The following is an 18,027-nucleotide window of genomic DNA, read 5'->3' as shown; positions in this document are numbered from 1 at the left end:
AGTAAAGTCTATTGACTCTACAGTGCGACAAGGCTCTCTTGGCACTTGAATGATATTGACAGCGGGCCGCTGTTGGAGAACAAAGACCAAAAGCAGCATTGCTTATTAGATTATTCAAACAAGAACCAAAAGGGGAAACTGGACGGCAAAGTTCCGATTTTCGCCACGCGCCAAGATAGCCTTGTCGCACTATGTTATTAGTCTGTGGTCAACTTGTGTCTTGTTATTTTAATAATAGTCATTGTTTTTGGTATATTTTTGGATATTTTGATCAATGAGTAAAACCGAAAACACGTAAAACGTAAATAAATATCGCGAAGAAATGCCTTGAGAAAGCCAATAAATTACCAACGTACGTGCGGTTACATAAATGTGGTTTTTTCCGCTCTTTTTATGAAGTAAGTAAATTTATAATCAGCTGATTGAATGTAATTTTGCCGGTGGTGTCTTCCAATCATTACTTTTTAAGACGTCGGGTCCGGTTATTCTGGCATCGATCTCACCCGCTACCGTCTAGAATGCTAACCCGTTTACGGTAGTGTAGGGCTGTATATTACGTTCGAAAGTAAGTAAAGAGCGGAATAACTTTACCAGCTTCCTTACTACAAAACCCATGGTCCTCCTCCTTCTCGAGTCGACGGTCACCTCAAACATGAGCAGCCCAAAAAGCCGCAACTGCGATAGCTCAGCCTACCCATGGTAAGTGTGACGGTAGACGATTACTGTACACTGAAAAGCTCCAGTTGTAACCAAACTACCCAGCTCATTGGAAAGCCTAGATTTTAGGCTAAGTCTAGGCCCTAGAGCACCGCAGAAACGTAAGCTCTCTTTGTTTTTTCTTTCGCTAATAAAAATAAAGATTCTGATGAATTGACAACCTTCTCCTTTTTTTGAAGTCGGTTAAATATACTTAAAATTAAAGCTGTGTTGCCAAGCAATTTAGCGTTCCGGTACAATGCCATGTAGAAACCGGGTATGGGTTTAATAAAAACTACAGGTGAGATTGCAGTCAAGGGCTAACTTGTATCTGAATTAAAAAAAAGAGGGGTATTCCGAGGAGTTGGTTCAATATCCTCAAAATGAGATCGTTAAAAATTCATCAAAAAAAACAGTGCATTACCTTTTCATGGAAGTGGTGTGGGGGGGGGGGGGCAACTTTCTCTCCCCACTCCATTCTCCACTACCGCAATACACTCTACTGAAAGCATTTTCACCCTCACTGCCTTGGGTGCCTGGTACTCGCTATTGACTTTAAAACTAAATATTGACTTTCTTCCAGATGGCACTGTTCATGAAGCAAGACTTCAGTCCTCCAATTCTTTCGAGAAAATGGATTGCCATGAAATTCAGGCCCAATATGGTAAGTCAATGTTTTTGTATTGTATTATATGATTAGCACGGGTTTCGAAGCTGAAGTGGCAATGGGCAGGGCACATAGTTCGTAGAACCGATAGACGTTGGGGTCCCAAGGTGTCTGAATGGCAACTTCGCACCAGAAAACCCTCCGTCTCGATATGATCCGTCCGTTGAAAAACGGACTGACATCAGACGAGTCGCAGGGAGCCGCTGGATTCAGGCGGCGCAAGACCGTGGCGTGTAGAAGTCCCTACAAGAGACCTATGTCCAGCAGTGGACGTCTATCGGTTGATGATGAATAGTTATCTGCATACCAAATTTCAGCTCAATCCATCCAGTAGTTTCAGCTATGCATTGATAGATCAGTCAGTCAGTGAATCCTTTTATACATTTAGATAAATCTTTAATTCCAGCTAATATACAGCAGGGAAAACATAATCGCCATCCTGGAAAGTGGTCTCTTGTTCCGGGAAGACAGTATCGAAGTGGAACAGGAGTCCCCTGACGCTGTGACCGCATGGAGACATGCCGGGGGTACCAGGGGAGGCTGGTTCACCGCTGGGGAACGGAACATTGCCCTGATGGCCACTGTTGCCCTTTTGCTGACTTCACCCCCAAGAAAGTAAGCTGATTTTTAATTATACATATGTCGAAAATACGCAAAAAAGCCTTAATATCCTATTATACAGTGTGATAAGGCTCTCTTGGCACTTGAATGACATTGACAGGGGGGCGCTGTTGGAGGACAAAGGCTTAGAATATTCAAACAAGAACAAAGGGAACACTTGACGGCAACGTTAGTTCCGATTTTCGCCACGCGCCAAGATAGCCTTGTCGCACTGTATATACAACAGTGAGCTCCATGATTTTTTTATTTTATTTACTGAGTAGTCGCGGCTCGCTTCGCACACTGTCGCTACTTTTCCGCCGGGAGCATTGTGAAAGGGATAGTAATACATTTAGACTTTTGTTATTTCTCCACCAGTCTCCAGCGCTGGTCGCTGCTAAAGCTGGCGACGTATGCGCTAGTACCGGTCGCGGCGCGCGCGACACATCGGTCGCGCTGTCGCGGCTCGCTTCGCACACTACTGTCGCTGATGCGCGACTACATGTCGCTGGCGCGTCGCGCGACCGCCTGTTGCCGAGAATACGCAGCTTTGCACGCGCGACTGTAAGTATATTTTTGTGTCATATATCATATTATTATTCATCATCATCATCATCATGATCAACCCATCACCGCAGAGCGCGGGTCTCCTCTCAGAGTGAGAAGGGTTTTGGCCATAGTTACCACTCTGACCATGTGCGGATTAGTAGACTTCACACACCCTTGAGAACATTATGGAGAACTCTCAGGCATGCAGGTCTCCTCACGATGTTTTCCTTCACCGTTAAAGCAAGTGATATTTAATTAATTAAAACGCACATAACTCCGATGAGTTAGAGGTGCGTGCCCGGGATCGAACCCCCAACCTCCGATTAGGAGGCGGACGTCCTAACCACTAGGCTATCACAGCTGCTATCTTATTCTTTAGAAATATAAAAAAATATCCACATGGCACCACATTAGTATCTACACTGCACCCGTGCGAAGCCGGGGCGGGTACTACCTTATAATTAAGACCTCAAAGTAATTTTGGTTTTCCTTTTTTCACCAATGATGTTATTCTTTCTTCAGTGAGTCGGTGACGTCAGCAATAGAGTCCACACACACGATGCTGTGTAGACAGCAGACGGAGCTGCTGATCCTCATGTCCCGGGCGTCTTCAGCGCTGCTGGGCAATGTACCCTGGCTGCGCGGTGACGTCGCCTATGACTGCCAGACAGACAATCTCATGGTGAGTGGTTTTAACGGTTCACTAATGAATGACAAAAAACGTATGACAAATTATCAGTTCACCAAAAACTTTTGAAAAACTAATCAAATCACAAACGTCGTATACCGCAAACATATCATTTTACAAAAGATCATTTGACAAATATTCTATTCACAAATGTTTTACTTTGCAAATTTGCTGAATGTTAAAATATCATTTAAAAATTTATTATTTCACCAAATAATTTGTTTTTCAAATTCGCGATTTTACAAAATAATAGATGATAAATTTATTATTTGATAAAATAACTAATTAACAAAAAACACACAAAAAGTCTGTTTTGCATACATATGCAAACCCCTATGCAACACAGCAATAATATCATGGGGCTCCTTTTTTCTGGGTGCGAAAAAAAGAAATAACCCACGATTCTAACCTAACCGTTCCGAGTCGGAGTGCCCAAAGTCCCGAGCTCGCTTCGCTCGCTCTTGATGGTGGGAGCGGGGGGGATGAGAGAGACGCCCCACCATAGTGGTGGTCTCTTCTCGTCGACCGGGGCCCCAAGCGGGGCTCCTTTTTTCTGGGTGGTAAAAAAAGAAATAATCCACGAAGGGGATGGCGGGGTCTTACAGACCCCGCCATCCCGTTCTAACCTAACCTTTCCGAGTCGGAGTGCCCCAAGTCCCGAGCTCGCTTCGCTCGCTCTTGATGGTGGGAGCGGGGGGGAGGAAAGAGACCCCTCACCATAGTGGTGGTCTCTTCTCGTCGACCGGGGCCCGTCGACGGAGCACCGCTTCGCGGGGCTCCTTTTTTCTGGGTGGCAAAAAAAGAAATAACCCACGAAGGGGATGGCGGGGTCTTACAGACCCCGCCATCCCCTTCTAACCTAACCGTTCCGAGTCGGAGTGCCCCAAGTACCGAGCTCGCTTCGCTCGCTCTTGATGGTGGGAGCGGGGGAGATGAGAGAGACCCTCCATCATAGTGGTGGTCTCTTCTCGTCGACCGGGGCCCGTCGACGGAGCCCCGCTTCGCGGGGCTCCTTTTTTCTGGGTGGAAAGAGACCCCCCATTATAGTAAGCGGTCTCTTCCGTCGGTCCGGTCGACATATAAAAGATTTGGTGAATTCTTAAAGTATTTATCAAACAGTTCATTTTATCAAACAAATTCATTTTATCAAAAAAAAAAGTGCGATATGTTGTTTTACTAATTAACACGATTAAAGAAATCAATTGTTTGTCAAATGATATTTTATGAAATGACAATTTGTCTGGTAATTTGTTTTATCAAGTGAATTATTTGTAGAAACATAAGTTTTATAACGATCATAAAACGATTCATAATTTTGCCAAAATTTGTTTGGGAAATGAAACTTTGTCATTTGTTTTTTGTCAATTGATCGGTCACCGGTTTTAACACTCCTTAGTGTGATTGATTATCCCCATAGGGCTTCAAAAATCACACAGTCAAGTGTTCTGAAATCTAAATACATATTAAAAATACCACTTCTGATCTTGGTACATTTCTATTTATTTAAGACCCCACTTCTGATTTTGGCATAATCCCACTTCTGACGTTGGCAAGCTCCTACTTCTGATGTTGTTGAAATTCCAATCAATCAACATGAAAATGTTGATTGAACCCATTGAATGTTGATAAAATCCCACTTCTGATGTTTGTCTGGTATTCAAATGAAAACCAAACTACGGTTGTATGGAGAACGCTGTGAGGCGCACTAGGGAATCTTTTCTTAAACAAGCCTTTTCCACATCCCTAATTGTTTCCATTGTATAAGTCCCGCAAATTGCTAATTCGCGTGGCCGCCATTTTAGTGACGTCAGCACTAGACTGAAGCTTCGAGCTGATGGTATATTTTTACTTAAATATACGTCAAATTACGTCAAAATGACGTCATTTCGATGTTAATGAGATATGGTTCCAGCGACATAGCAATTTGCGGGACTTATATTTGATTTTTTTTTTGCAGAAAATCCACCACGCGTTCCTTGTAGTTCAGTCGACACTATTAAAGCACATAGCATTGGCACATCACATGCCTACAGCTCACACGCTCAAACAACTGTACAAAAACCACAACGAGCGCATATACTGGATCCACAATGTACTTGTACGTCACTTGATCCAGGAATTCAAAGAAAACTACGAATGCCTTGAACGGATGTACAGGTTATTAAAGAATTATGGTACCAAAGACGGCGATTCTGCACTCAAAAAACCAGGTTCAGCGATCAATGATACTTGGTTGTACTCGGATGTACACACAGGAATAGCTAGGTCGAGTCTAGAACTTAAATTAGCACTAGACAAATGCAGCAATCTAGACATGTTCTTAGATTCATGCGCCATAAATAAACAAGAGTTAGATTTGGATGTACTAGATAGAGACATCGATGAAATTATTGAGGACATCACTAAATGCTTATCAACAGTACAAAGTTCTCAAATAAGGCTCAAGAAAATGCTCAATAAAGTTAGTATTAAAGAAGATAATATACAGAAAGAAGAAAAAGAAGAATCACTAGTGTCTGTTGTCAAAATAGAAGATAAAGATCCTGAAATTAAGGACGAAGTTTTCTATTGCGTCAAAACAGATGACGACATTATCGCTTCACCTGTTGGAGATATAATCACAGGTCCAGGAAAGAAAGAGAAGGAGAATTCCAAGGTTGTGCTGACAGAACTAAAGAGGAAGCTGGTTAAAAGAGAAGATTTGATGAGGGAAAGAGAAAGGCAGGCTTTAGCGAAAACGATGCCTGAACTGCAAAATGTACCCGAATTCCCTCGACAGATTCCCGAAGAGTTTGCCGAAAGAAAAGGTCTTATATCGAAATTGGAAAGGAAAAAAAAGCCAGTGAAACTATTTATGCAGTACCATATAGTAAAACATGGAAGAGGGCCAAAGAAATATGACGATTTCAAAGTCAGAATCCAAAAATACGAAAGTGATGCCGAATTGCCATCTGATGTTGTCACGGCGAACACGTTAAAAGTATTCAAAAAGTTCAATATACCAAACGTTTTGTTATCAGTAATCAAAGTTAAGTTCGGTTACTTGATTGCAATATGGCGGAAATCTTCAGAGCCTGTTAGAAAAGAGTTATATTTATCCAGTGAAATTTCTAATGGTTCAAGTGAGGCCGAAGATAGTCCCGAAAACAACAATACGAGTGAAAATCATAATATTAACAGACAGAAGAAAATAAGTCATCTAAACGACTTCAAGTTTTCCAAAAAAGATTTGGAACTATCGCCATCTTCTTCAGACACAGATTTCGAACATGTACACAATGAAAGAGTATCTTTATTGGATGATATAAGACGCCATAGAGTCGCGAGGAAAAAGAACTTTCCCGCTAGAAGGGCGTCCATAGACAATGTAGATGAAAGCCTCAAGCCCATAGAGTATAGTTTCGGAACTGGAATGGCAATGGCGTCGGTGTTGCAAGTTAATAACAAAGCGAAACTCCCTAATATGTTGCAAGAAGAGGTTTTTATTGGCGATGGAGAAGTTTCTAATGACAGCGGAAATGATGAAGATGCTTAGGAATAATGGACAAAAATTCCCGATATAGAGTAACTAGATATAGATTCGACTTGGACGACCTCCCTGGCGCAATGGTAAGCGCTGTGGTCTTATTAGTGGGAGGTCCCGGGTTCGATTCCTAACAAGGATTTGGAATTTTAAAATTTCTAATTTTCTGGTCTGGTCTGGTGGGAGGCGTTGGCCGTGGCTAGTTACCACCCTACCGGCAAAGCCGTGCCGCCAAGCGATTCAGCGTTCCGGTACGATGCCGTGTAGAAACCAAAGGGGCATGGATTTATTAAAAACTGCCATACCCCTTCCAGGTTAGCCCGCTTCCATCTTAGGCTGCATCATCACTTACCACGAGGTGAGATTGCAGTCAAGGGCTAACTTGTATCTGAATGAAAAATAAAAAATAAAGATTTCAGTTAAAATCGACAGTAAAATGATGAAAAACCGCATTTTTAGGGTTCCGTACCTCAAAAGGAATAAAGGAACCCTTATAGGTTGGTAGGTGCGTAATTAAATCAGTATACTTGTGTGGAGTGTCACAGGTGCTAGTGCCATCTCTTTCACAATATAGGTATTTTGTGAATAAGGACGTACAGTACGCGGCCGAAAATAATGTACATCGGCCTTTAGAATGACATTTCGGCTTTGTAGAGCGTTGTTTCTGTCACTCATACCTATTTGACGTTTTGTCGGTCTCAACGACAGAGACAGTGCTCTACTTTGCTATCTCCTTCTAAAGGTCGATGTACATTACTTTCGGCCGAGTACTGTATTGGTTTTTATTGATTTTAATGAAAAACTAATAATTAAATTAGATGATTTTAATCTGAATTTTAGTTTTGTTCCTCTACTTAAATAAATATTGAAATAAGTAAATGTAAATCAAAATGTAAAGTAATAATTACTTTATGAATAAATGGAAAATCATTTTTTTTAATCTATTTTTTTTACTTACAAAAAAAGGAACCCAAAAGAAGAAACGAGGGATTTACTTACATTTCTTATGTACTAGGCTGTATGATTTCGTCCGTGTGGATTTAGGCAGTGGTTCGACCACCGACGATGAACGAGAAACGAGTATAACTAGAAACTATAAACGAGTTGGCGATCAGCGGGAAGCGAGTGTGTAGTAGCGGCTCCCTGCGACTCGCCTGATGTCGTCCGTCCACCTATTGGGGGTCTTTTAACGCTGCGCTTTCCGGTGCGAGGTCGCCTTTCCAGCATCTTGGGACCCCAACGGCAAACCCACACAAACAAAGGAATTATTGCGTGGGTAGAGTATCTGAAAATCCTTTGATTTGACCTATATTATATTAGTTGATAAACCTATTAGTCAGTTATCTCCTATCTATAATATTAAAAATTGAAGTGTCTGTCTGTAATTTCGCAATAACTACCTCATATTAAGCTCATATTATGGTTATTTTAACTATACCTTATCTAAATAACATGTTTTCAAAAATTTTGTCTGTCTGTCTGTTTGGCCGGGCTCATCTTCGGAACGGCTGAACCTATTTTGACGGGACTTTCACAGACAAGTACAGGATTAACCAAGGCCACTTTTTCAATCCTCCATTTGCGTAATAATTATCACCACTATATCTTACAAATCCAATATCTGACTATCAAAAAGAGTAATTTATTACCTATTTTGAGTAAATCATTTTACTTTGACTTTGAATCGAGGTTCAAAAAAGGAGGAGCTGTGTTTTTCTACCTATTTAGGTACACCGAAATCTCCGAGATTTCTGAACCGATTTGCGTACCTAATTGGAAACTGTGTCTCATAAAAATTTGTATTCCAACTCCTTAATCCTGATGCTGCAGGGGACCTGACCACCAAAACTGATGGTATTTTACTATTTCGTTTTCCAAAATTAGTCGCGAACGATGTCGCAGGTATCAGCTAGTTATAAATATCTAAATACATAAAAGGAAAAGGTGACCTCAAACTACTGGACGGATCGGGCTGAAAAGCAAGCAGATAAGATATTATAACGTAGACATCTGCTAAGAAAGGATTTTTGAAAATTCAATCCCTAAGGGGGTGAAATAGGGGTTTGAAATTCGTATAGTCCACGCGGACGAAGTTGCGGGCATAAGCTACTCTAAACATAAAAGGAAAAGGTGACTGACTGACTGACTGATCTATCAACGCACAGCTCAAACTACTATAGACGGATCGGGCTGAAATTTGGCATGCAGATAGGATAGCTATTATGACGTAAGTAGCGGCTAAGAAAGGGTTTTTGAAAATTCAACCCCTAAGGGCTGAAATCATCATCATCAACCGACTTTGAGGGGGTGAAATAGGGGTTTGAAATTCGTGTGGTCCACACGGACGAAGTCGCGAGCTTATGGTAGTATATGACGAATGGTCTTCACATTTGAAACGCATAGATAAAAGGTCAAATGATGTATTATATGTAGTTATTGGTGATAATAATAATTAATTAATGTGATATTAATTGCGAGAAATTAAAAACAAAACAGTTACACAGTCCAGTTTCATCGAACAGGCAAGATGCACGCACATGGAATCTTGTGAGTTTTATTCTATTTAACTAAGTATTTATTGAAGCTGTGATAGCCTCGTGGTTAGGACGTCCGCCTCCTAATCGGAGGTCGGGGGTTCGATCCCGGGCACGCACCTCTAACTCATCTGAGTTATGTGCGTTTTAAGAAATTAAATATCACTTGCTTTAATGGTGAAGGAAAACATCCTGAGGAAACCTGCATGCCTGAGATTTCTCCATAATGTTCTCATTATAGATGTGTGAAGTCTACCAATGCACACATCGGCCTATCGTTAAAATAAAACACATCTACACCGTTAAAACAAGTGATATTTAATTGCTTATAAGTGTGATTTAATCAAAGAATTTCTAAGTATTGTGTATTTAATTGTTTAAGGCCTATAAGTGCGAGCGAGAGGTTTGATAAAAGGATCTATCACACAATATGACAGTTTGTTCCGGCGCTTCTTTTGCTTGTTCTCAGGTGGAAGAAGCGCCGGAATAACCAGCTCTTAGCTTTAAGTTGTGATGTGTAGCACAATTTGTATAAATAAACGTCTTTTCTTTCTTTCTTTCATCTATGAATCATAGACTATGATTCAATACGCACCGCAACGCAGGGCCTTAGTATAAGCCTATCACCATTCACTGCTTGACTATGTGACTATAAAGTTAATAATATAAATTTCAGTGTTCTAGTGGTACTTTTTTACGGAGATGCAACCTTTTCATGGATGGCGGTGCCGCAGGACGCTGGAATATCAAAATCTACGATAGAAACCAAGGAAAACGGTAAGCCTGCTGCGGAGTGATTCGTTAACTAAGTACCTAATCTATGTTTTGGCGCTGACTCGCTTACTTTGTAATAATTTCAAGTTACACACTTTATTTTGTCTAAAGTCGCAGTTGATTCGTGGATAAATAATAAGTAATTATTGTTTATTTCTTAAATTTCTCATGTAAGTGAATGCAATATTCTTAGGCTGAGATCTATAGAGCGCACTTTGCACTACAACACACTATAATGCTTTTTTGACCTTATAAATTCCCAATTTAATTCTATTTTCAAAATTATAGAAAAAAGATTGTTTAAAAGTGATATATATGTTCACCCAGTACCGAAGCGACTGTTAATGCCATCTAGTAGCGACACTTTGCAGCTATCGAAACTACTTTCAAAGGCCCATATTACAATGCAGCTTATTTGTTTTATCTATACAGCAACGTCTCCCGTTCCTGAAATAAAATGCAAAACAGCCAAAAACATAACAGGGGTGTGCACCGTGAGAGAGTTTTGCGACTTCGGTCCTGGAGGGATAGACTTTACCCTCTACGCTCCGAGATGGTATAAAAAGTGAGTACCTAAGGCCGGCCATACACTGACTGCTCGAGCGGTTAGCCAGTGATCAACATACACGGACCGCTCGAGCAGTCAGAGTCAACAGCATGAAGCTGCCATCGAGCAGTTAGCTTAACTGCTCGATGGCAGCTTCAAGCTTCAAGCAATTTCAATGCGGGCGGTGAGCGTGCGCGACGTGGAATGAGGAGCGCGGGCGGAGCTAACTGCCCGAGAGCGGTCGACAGCTCGAGCAGTCAGTGTATGCCTGGCGACTGCTTGACCGCCCAACCGCCCGAAGCAGTTGCAACTGCTTGAGCGGTTCGTGTATGTACGTATGTAGAAGTCTGTAATTCAACACGCAGTCGCAGCTTGAAGCAGTCCATCCTGACTGCTTCAAGCTGTCCGTGTATGGCTGGTCTAACCTACCTATTGTCCGTTCATAGTAACTTTGACACTCGAGTACAGTACGCGGCAGAAAGTAATGTACATCGGCCATTAGAATGAGATTTCGGCTTTGTAGAACGTTGTCTCCGTCACTTGGCACTTCAATGACTTTGACAGGGGGGGCGCTGTTGAAAAACAGACTTAGAATAGGTATTCAAACAAGAACAGAGGGGACACTTGACGGCAACGTTAGTTCCGCTTTTCGCCACGCGCCAAGATAGCTTTGTCGCACTGTATGACGTTTTGTCGGTCTCAACGACAGAGACATAGACATAGACATCCGCTAAGGATTTCTGAAAATTCAACCCCTAATGGCGTGAAATAGGGGTTTGAAATTTGTGTAGTCCACGCGGACGAAATCGCGGGCATAAGCTAGTTATGTATATTATGTATACATAACTAGCTAGCATATTATGTATATTATAAGGAAGGGGGACAAGACCCCAGCAATGAGTATTACGACACAGAGATTCTTGTTCTGGAGAGATATTAGCATTTGTGCGTCCACCAGTTTTGCGCGAGCGTCGCCATCGAAAACATTTTATTGCAGTTGGTGCATTTCCAATCTTTTTCGTCGGCGTGACATTCCTCAAAATGGACCTTCATCTCTGCCACTAAACTCGGCCCAATAAACTTGATCGAGCAAGCCGAGCACTCCACTTCAACAGTTGGATTCAAGAGTTGTGACGGACCTAGAAATAGTCTATACTGTGGTGCAATAGTCTCTTCTAACTGCAAGTCATATTTCCTCGAATTAATATCTGGCTTCTTCACCTCTTTATACAAGTATCGTACGTACGGATACTTGTTCGTATACCGTTTATAACTCGCCCGTGACGCTATTTTATTCGGCAACAACTTGATATCCCGTTGAATAAACTTAAGCAAAGGCACCAACGTAGGGTACTTAGCCTTTAAGTTCTCAACGAAAGCGATATACTGAAATATACTCGTGTTACATTGCTCCAACTTGCTGAACCGATTCAATTCGATTTCTTGAGATAGAACTTTCAACGGATTGTATCGTGACATCAGATTCTTGTTAACGAGAACGTGGCTCAGTTGGTGTGTAGTCTTTCGTTCGTAGAGGTATGTTGTTCCTCGTGCTATAGATACTCTGACATCCCACCAATTGAGTATAGCATCTAACGGTAGCCTGTTAACTTTTATTTGAGTCGGTTCAAAATCTGCTCCGTTGAAAATTGAATCGTTAAAGTCTGGATGGGGTCTTCTAAAGATGACTTGATTGAGTTGCTGTCTCGAACATTGTATTTCTAGTACCACGTCATCATCTTTACTGTCAGGTTTGTTTGTTTTCGCGTCAATCGTTTTGTCTTCAATCATTTTGTTGACGGTATCTTTGGCTAGCGTCTGTGCTCGCTCCAACATGACCTTCAAGTAATCTATTAAATTATGATAGTTGCTCTCTAACATTTTGTTTAATCCATCCTTGTCGTTTTTATTCTTCATAATGTTGATGGTTTTGTCGAATTCGTCCCATTGGGGCCAGTCCTTTAAGTATTTCTTCATAATGGTTAAGTAGATTTCCCCCTCCAGTTCGTGGATATCCCATAAGTTGATGCCGAACTCCTTGTTAAGTATGTCAACAAGTTCAGTGTTAGTTAACACTGTACTCTGTTTGTTTTCATTGTTGATCAGACGCTTGAACAGTTGTATGAGCGGCTTGTCTGGAAATAAAGGCATACATACATATGTAATTATGTATACATAATATTAGTAGTTATCATCATCATCATCATGATCAACCCATCACCAGCTCAATACAGAGCGCGGGTCTCCACTGAGAGTGAGAAGGGTTTTGGCCATAGTCTACCACGCTGGCCATGTGCTGATTGGTAGACTTCACACACCTTTGATAACATTATGGAGAACTCTCAGGCATGCAGGTTTCCTCACGATGTTTTCCTTCACGGTTAAAATGAAAGTAGTATTTGTATGGATATATCCATAAATAAAAGTTTATTCAGCTCATAAAACAAGAGAAACAAAATACAAGCTCGAAAGTACTAAGAACAAAAATGATGTCTTGTTTGAGCTGAAAGGGCTACTGCCTCAGCATGATGTTGCAGTATTTGACTACTGCAGTGCTGATTTTCAGGCAGAGCACTGGTGTCACGACCCAACCATGAAACAGTGTTGTCTATAAAATAAAAGTCAACTAAAATAAAAAACTTAATACATACTTAAATAGATTAATAAATATCATATATGTAATTAATAATATATTAGCCTGTAGGCTCAGAATTTCTCAGTTCTGTATTCTGAGCCTGTAGGTATGCCTGAGTCTCAGACCACTATGAAAGTTCTCCAAAAATGTTCTCAATGCTGTGTGAAATCTGCCAATCTGCAAAGCAGTAAAAATTCTCACTTACTGCTAAAAGGCTTGTTATGTTGTAGGTTGTAGCATACGGTAAATAAATACAAAATGTTACCTATATCCAGATCTGATTCATCATCATCCGAATTAATGGCAACAATATCTATAGCTTCTTGCGTCGCCATTCTGCTTTGGATAATATTTGGGTTATTTTAAATTCAGTATTTGTAATTCAAAATACACGTCCAAAATATTAGTAAATAGAAAAAGCAAGAAGAAAGCTTCAGTTCATATCACAGACCAATAACATATAGGATACAGACCACCAACTCCATAGACGATGTTTGTTTCAGTAGTAAGGGGAAGTGGGAGGCAAGGAATTTATATAACAAATTGTCATTGTTGTAGTGATCGTCTGTCTCACATTTTATTGGTTTTTACTATGAGAATCCACAGGACCATCTCTTTCTAACTTTATATAATATATAGCAATTATATGCCCGGATTGTCGTAAATTAGGGATGGCGTGACAGCAGGAAAACCGTAACTTTTTAGTGATGTCCTTTTTACAGATTTTAACGGTTTTGCTATCAATTACCGATTTTCAGTAGTTATCGGTAATCCTACTAATAATTTATTAAGAAATTTAGTTTTTCAAAAAAAATCAATCAAATTTATCAAAATATAAAAACTTTATTTAGAATAGACAATAACCATGTTCCAGTTGTAGTTGACGATAAGTGTTCATCTGTATTCTTAAGCTGTGGGCCACATCTCTGCTGAAGACTTGCGCAGCAAGTTTCACCTGTAATGCATAGTTATTTTTTTATAGATAATTATGTTAATAAACTAAATTTGATAATGCAATTTAGATTTAAAGTTGACATTGGGTTTAAAATATAATTAAAGAATTTAAATGAGTAGTTTGGAAATTCATTAGGATTCAAATTTTTATTCAAAAAATTATCTTTTATGCTCATAATTATACTATCCTAATTCTCATGTTAATATTATAAACTAGCCGATGCCCGCGACTTCGTACGCGTGGATTTAGGTTTTTAAGAATCCTGTGGAAACTCTTCAATTTTCCGGGATAAAAAGTAGCCTATGTCCTTTCCCGGGATGCAAGCTACCTCTGTACCAAATTTAGTCAAATCGGTTGAACGGTTGAGCCGTGAAAAGCTAGCAGACAGACAGACAGACACACTTTCACATTTATAATATTAGTATGGATGTGAAAGTGTGGATGTTTGGATGTTTGTTACTCAATCACACAAAAACAGCTGAACGGATTTGGATGAAATTTGGAATGGAGATAGATTATACCCTGAATTAACATATAGGCTGCTTTTTATCCCGGAAAATCAAAGAGTTCCCGCGGGATTTTGAAAAATGAAAATCCACGCAGTCGCTGGCATCACCTAGTATGCTCATAATTATCTTCGACACTATTGGGCGCCGACCCTGGATATTGGTACTTCTTGTTTTTATGGTGTCTATGTGATCACGTGATGAGATTTTTGTAAGCTGAAACTTAAAATTGACCAACAACAGGGTCTACAACCCATAGTTTCAGAGACAGTGCTTTCAAAAACGTGATAACATAGACACCACGAAAACAAGAAGTTTTAGTACCAATAACTAAGGTCTGCGCACCATAGTTTTATTGGATTTTTTCCATGGCAAGGACATTATCACAAAGCTATTGTTACAAAGCAAATGTTCAGTTACTTGCCTTCAACTTGTCATATCAATTTGGTTTCACATGCTTGTCTGTTAATTTGGTAGACCATCCAACACCTGCCACACCATCAACAGCAAACAGCTTCTCGATGTAGTCCCACTGAGCACGCTGACTCCCGATGAGCAAGTCCTTCTTCTGAAAATTATTGTGGAAACATTTGAGTAAATGTGGGACATCATATATATGATATATTTATGACTCAGTGGTTGAGAGTAATGAGTAATAGAAGTTGTTGGCTCTAAAATGAAGTGCTGAATTAAATCTGGTGACTTCTGTTTGTCAGGAATCGGGATAATTGGCAAGGGATTAACTAAATCTATAGGACTTGAAATAACAGAAGCTTGCTCATTCCTACTTTGTTTGTCTGTTTGTGAAGTCGATGGGATATCGACTATGTTAACATCGAGGGGTTTACCAGTCTGTAAAGGGGATATCTCTAGAAATTTGTCAATTTTAAAATGTACTATACCAGGGTTTTTATAAGACTGTGTAATATGCAAATTCAGCGTGGGAATTGAATCTTTTGTCAATCTATTATTTACGATATACCGAGGTAAGAAATGGGATTCGCAAATCCTGACATTTTTTAATTGCCTAAGGGAGTACTTACGCAAATATGTACAGTTAATCAACCATGCTTTCCATCTAGTAGTGTCGGTAAAAAGTACGGCGTGTAAATGTAGGGTGCTTTTACACTTAGGTACACTACACTGCCTCATATCAGATAAAAAGGATACTAGGTATTTAGAAACACTAACAATTATTACTAAGCCTAAATTAGGCAGGCAAGTTTAAAGAGCACATCCACTATATCTCTCAATTAAAACAAAAACATAAAAAACTGAAAATAGAAATATAAAACGAATATCCTGTTATAACTGCAGCACACTTCAAGGTTTAAACTCTCGCAATGGATTAAGGAGAAAAATTGAGTTTTTTAGGTTAGGTTATAAAATCTCTCAAAACCGACATGTTTTTATTTCGAAATTCTATGTAATGAAAGCCGATTGGATCTAATCACCGACCAATAAGATTTGAGCAAAAAATATCATAGTGTGCTGTATGTACATGTGCCTTTAATACTGTGTTGAGTGGAGCGAGATAGTCCTGTGGATTTCGAAAGAGGAATAGAAAGTGCGAAAGAAATGGACTGATGCATCTTTTATGGCCCTCAGTTGACAGGGCCTGGTTCATATCACAGGTTCATATATTTAATCACAGACCAATAACATATAGATATTTAATGTACTCTGTGGTTCCTACTTCCTAGTTCCTTCCCATATTAGTATATTATCTATGTTTCTTCCTTTCACACCGTTTTTTTAAAACTAGTTTTACAGCTCCGGGTTCTAGCCTCAGAGTGCATTTGAGAGCTGTGGACAAAACTAGCTTTTTAAAAATCACAGATATGACGGCTCTCAATGTTAATATTTTAGCCAGCCTTGAAAAAGGGGCCCATAAGGGATCATCATTTTACCAACATTTTACTGGCACGGCATTCCGTACCAGTGGTAAATTAGAAATACAGTATGCGGCAGAAAGTAATGTACATCGGTCTTCAGAATGACATTTCGGCTTTGTAGAGCGATGTCTCTGTCAATATTACCTACAATGACGTTTCGTCGGTCTCAACGACAGAGACAATGCTCCACAAATCCACTATCTCCTTCTAAATTCACTTTTGCCTAAGGATGTGATGTGGTTATGTCAAGTTCTGTTAACCAGTTCAAGAATAGATTGGACAAACATTTGGAAAACTCAAAGCACTTCTGATATAGACGCATCAGCGAAAGCTGGTTAGTCTATTTAAAATAATAATAATAATAAAGGTAAAATGTATATTATTTTCTGCCGTGTAGGTACTGTAGTCTGTAGTTGACGATTCAAAAGCACTTGTAAGTTTACTTGAATCATCATCATCATCAGCCTGTGGATGTCCACTGTTGGACATAGGCCTTCCCTTAAGAGCGCCACCACACCCGGTCCTCAGCCTACCTCATCCAGCCACTTCCCACCAGCCTCTTTATATAGTCGGTCCATCGTGCTGGAGGGCGTCCCACTCTACGCTGCTTGCTTAAACGCTCCACTCAAGGACTTTCCGGCTCCAACGGCCATTGCCTCTACGACAGGCATGACCTGGTGAACGTCAGGATGGCCGGTGAGGTCCTGGAAAACTGATGAAATATGTTCCAAATAATTGTACCTAAATTGTACTATTTAGTACCTTTATTAAGATAATTAGTACCTTGATCAATTAAATAATAATTAAAGAATCTCATACACCGGCCATTCTGACGTCAGGTTCGCCGTTGTGTTTTCGTACCTGGCTTATAGCTACGATTATCATTCTAAAAGTTACGTAGATAAATTGTACCTAAATAGTACCTACCAAAACATCCAATGCATAATGAAAATAAATCTCACCAAAATTGCACACAAAATAATATTTGTTTCCGCGCCATACAAATATTTAAGGCTCCCCCACACAGGCGCGTTATTATAGGTCGATAAATACCTACCTGCCCACTTCAGCTTGCTAATAGTTTGGGCTATGTCAGTGACCTTGGTTCTCCTGCGGATCTCCTCATTTCGGATCTTATCCCTCAAGGAAACTCCTAATATGGCCCTTTCCATAGCTCGCTGAGCGACTTTGAATTTTACTTGAATAAAAGAAGTTTTAATATTAGTTTTTAACTTTGGTTTCTCTTTCAGACCGTGCAAAGTGAATGAAGTATGCTGCCCTTACCAGTTCATCCAGGTGAAAAGCCAGCCACCAGAACAGAGCGTGGAAAGCGATGATTACTTTGAACTTGATGACGACGATTATTTATTAATTAAGCCCTAAATTTACATAATAAAAATGATGTAATTCAATGTAATAAAATTACTCCTTCATATTTTTGTTAAATACAATTTTTTT

At 40.0% G+C, this 18,027-nt stretch overlaps 3 protein-coding genes across 5 annotated transcripts; 2 read left to right on the top strand and 1 right to left on the bottom strand.

Moving 5' to 3' along the window:
* Nucleotides 1-174: 174 nt before the first annotated feature.
* On the top strand, nucleotides 175-7,663 carry LOC117994412 (uncharacterized). 2 transcript variants are annotated; one of them, XM_069507494.1, is made up of 6 exons: nucleotides 175-385; nucleotides 1,270-1,360; nucleotides 1,770-1,978; nucleotides 2,342-2,527; nucleotides 3,035-3,194; nucleotides 5,158-7,663. In XM_069507494.1, exons 2-6 carry the CDS (start codon nucleotides 1,280-1,282, stop codon nucleotides 6,733-6,735), a joined length of 2,214 nt encoding a protein of 737 aa, XP_069363595.1. In that variant the 5' UTR covers nucleotides 175-385; nucleotides 1,270-1,279; the 3' UTR covers nucleotides 6,736-7,663. The 2 variants fall into 2 exon arrangements, with proteins under 2 accessions (XP_069363595.1, XP_069363594.1); XM_069507493.1 differs by having other exon boundaries at nucleotides 176-398; nucleotides 1,280-1,360.
* Nucleotides 7,664-9,140: 1,477 nt separating this feature from the next.
* LOC138404192 (uncharacterized) lies at nucleotides 9,141-17,955 on the top strand. The gene is made up of 4 exons (XM_069507606.1): nucleotides 9,141-9,270; nucleotides 9,934-10,034; nucleotides 10,464-10,596; nucleotides 17,820-17,955. Exons 1-4 carry the CDS (start codon nucleotides 9,251-9,253, stop codon nucleotides 17,950-17,952), a joined length of 387 nt encoding a protein of 128 aa, XP_069363707.1. The 5' UTR covers nucleotides 9,141-9,250; the 3' UTR covers nucleotides 17,953-17,955.
* LOC117994089 (uncharacterized) lies at nucleotides 10,753-13,647 on the bottom strand. 2 transcript variants are annotated; one of them, XM_069507547.1, is made up of 2 exons: nucleotides 13,419-13,647; nucleotides 10,753-12,713 (listed from the first exon to the last, which is right to left on the bottom strand). In XM_069507547.1, exons 1-2 carry the CDS (start codon nucleotides 13,546-13,548, stop codon nucleotides 11,515-11,517), a joined length of 1,329 nt encoding a protein of 442 aa, XP_069363648.1. In that variant the 5' UTR covers nucleotides 13,549-13,647; the 3' UTR covers nucleotides 10,753-11,514. The 2 variants fall into 2 exon arrangements, with proteins under 2 accessions (XP_069363648.1, XP_034837859.2); XM_034981968.2 differs by having other exon boundaries at nucleotides 10,761-12,713; nucleotides 13,479-13,643.
* Nucleotides 17,956-18,027: the final 72 nt, after the last annotated feature.

This window comes from Maniola hyperantus, chromosome 26 (assembly GCF_902806685.2).
Source record: "Maniola hyperantus chromosome 26, iAphHyp1.2, whole genome shotgun sequence".
Classification (NCBI taxonomy): Eukaryota; Metazoa; Arthropoda; class Insecta; order Lepidoptera; family Nymphalidae; genus Maniola; species Maniola hyperantus.
This window is presented reverse-complemented; position numbering and strand designations above follow the sequence as displayed.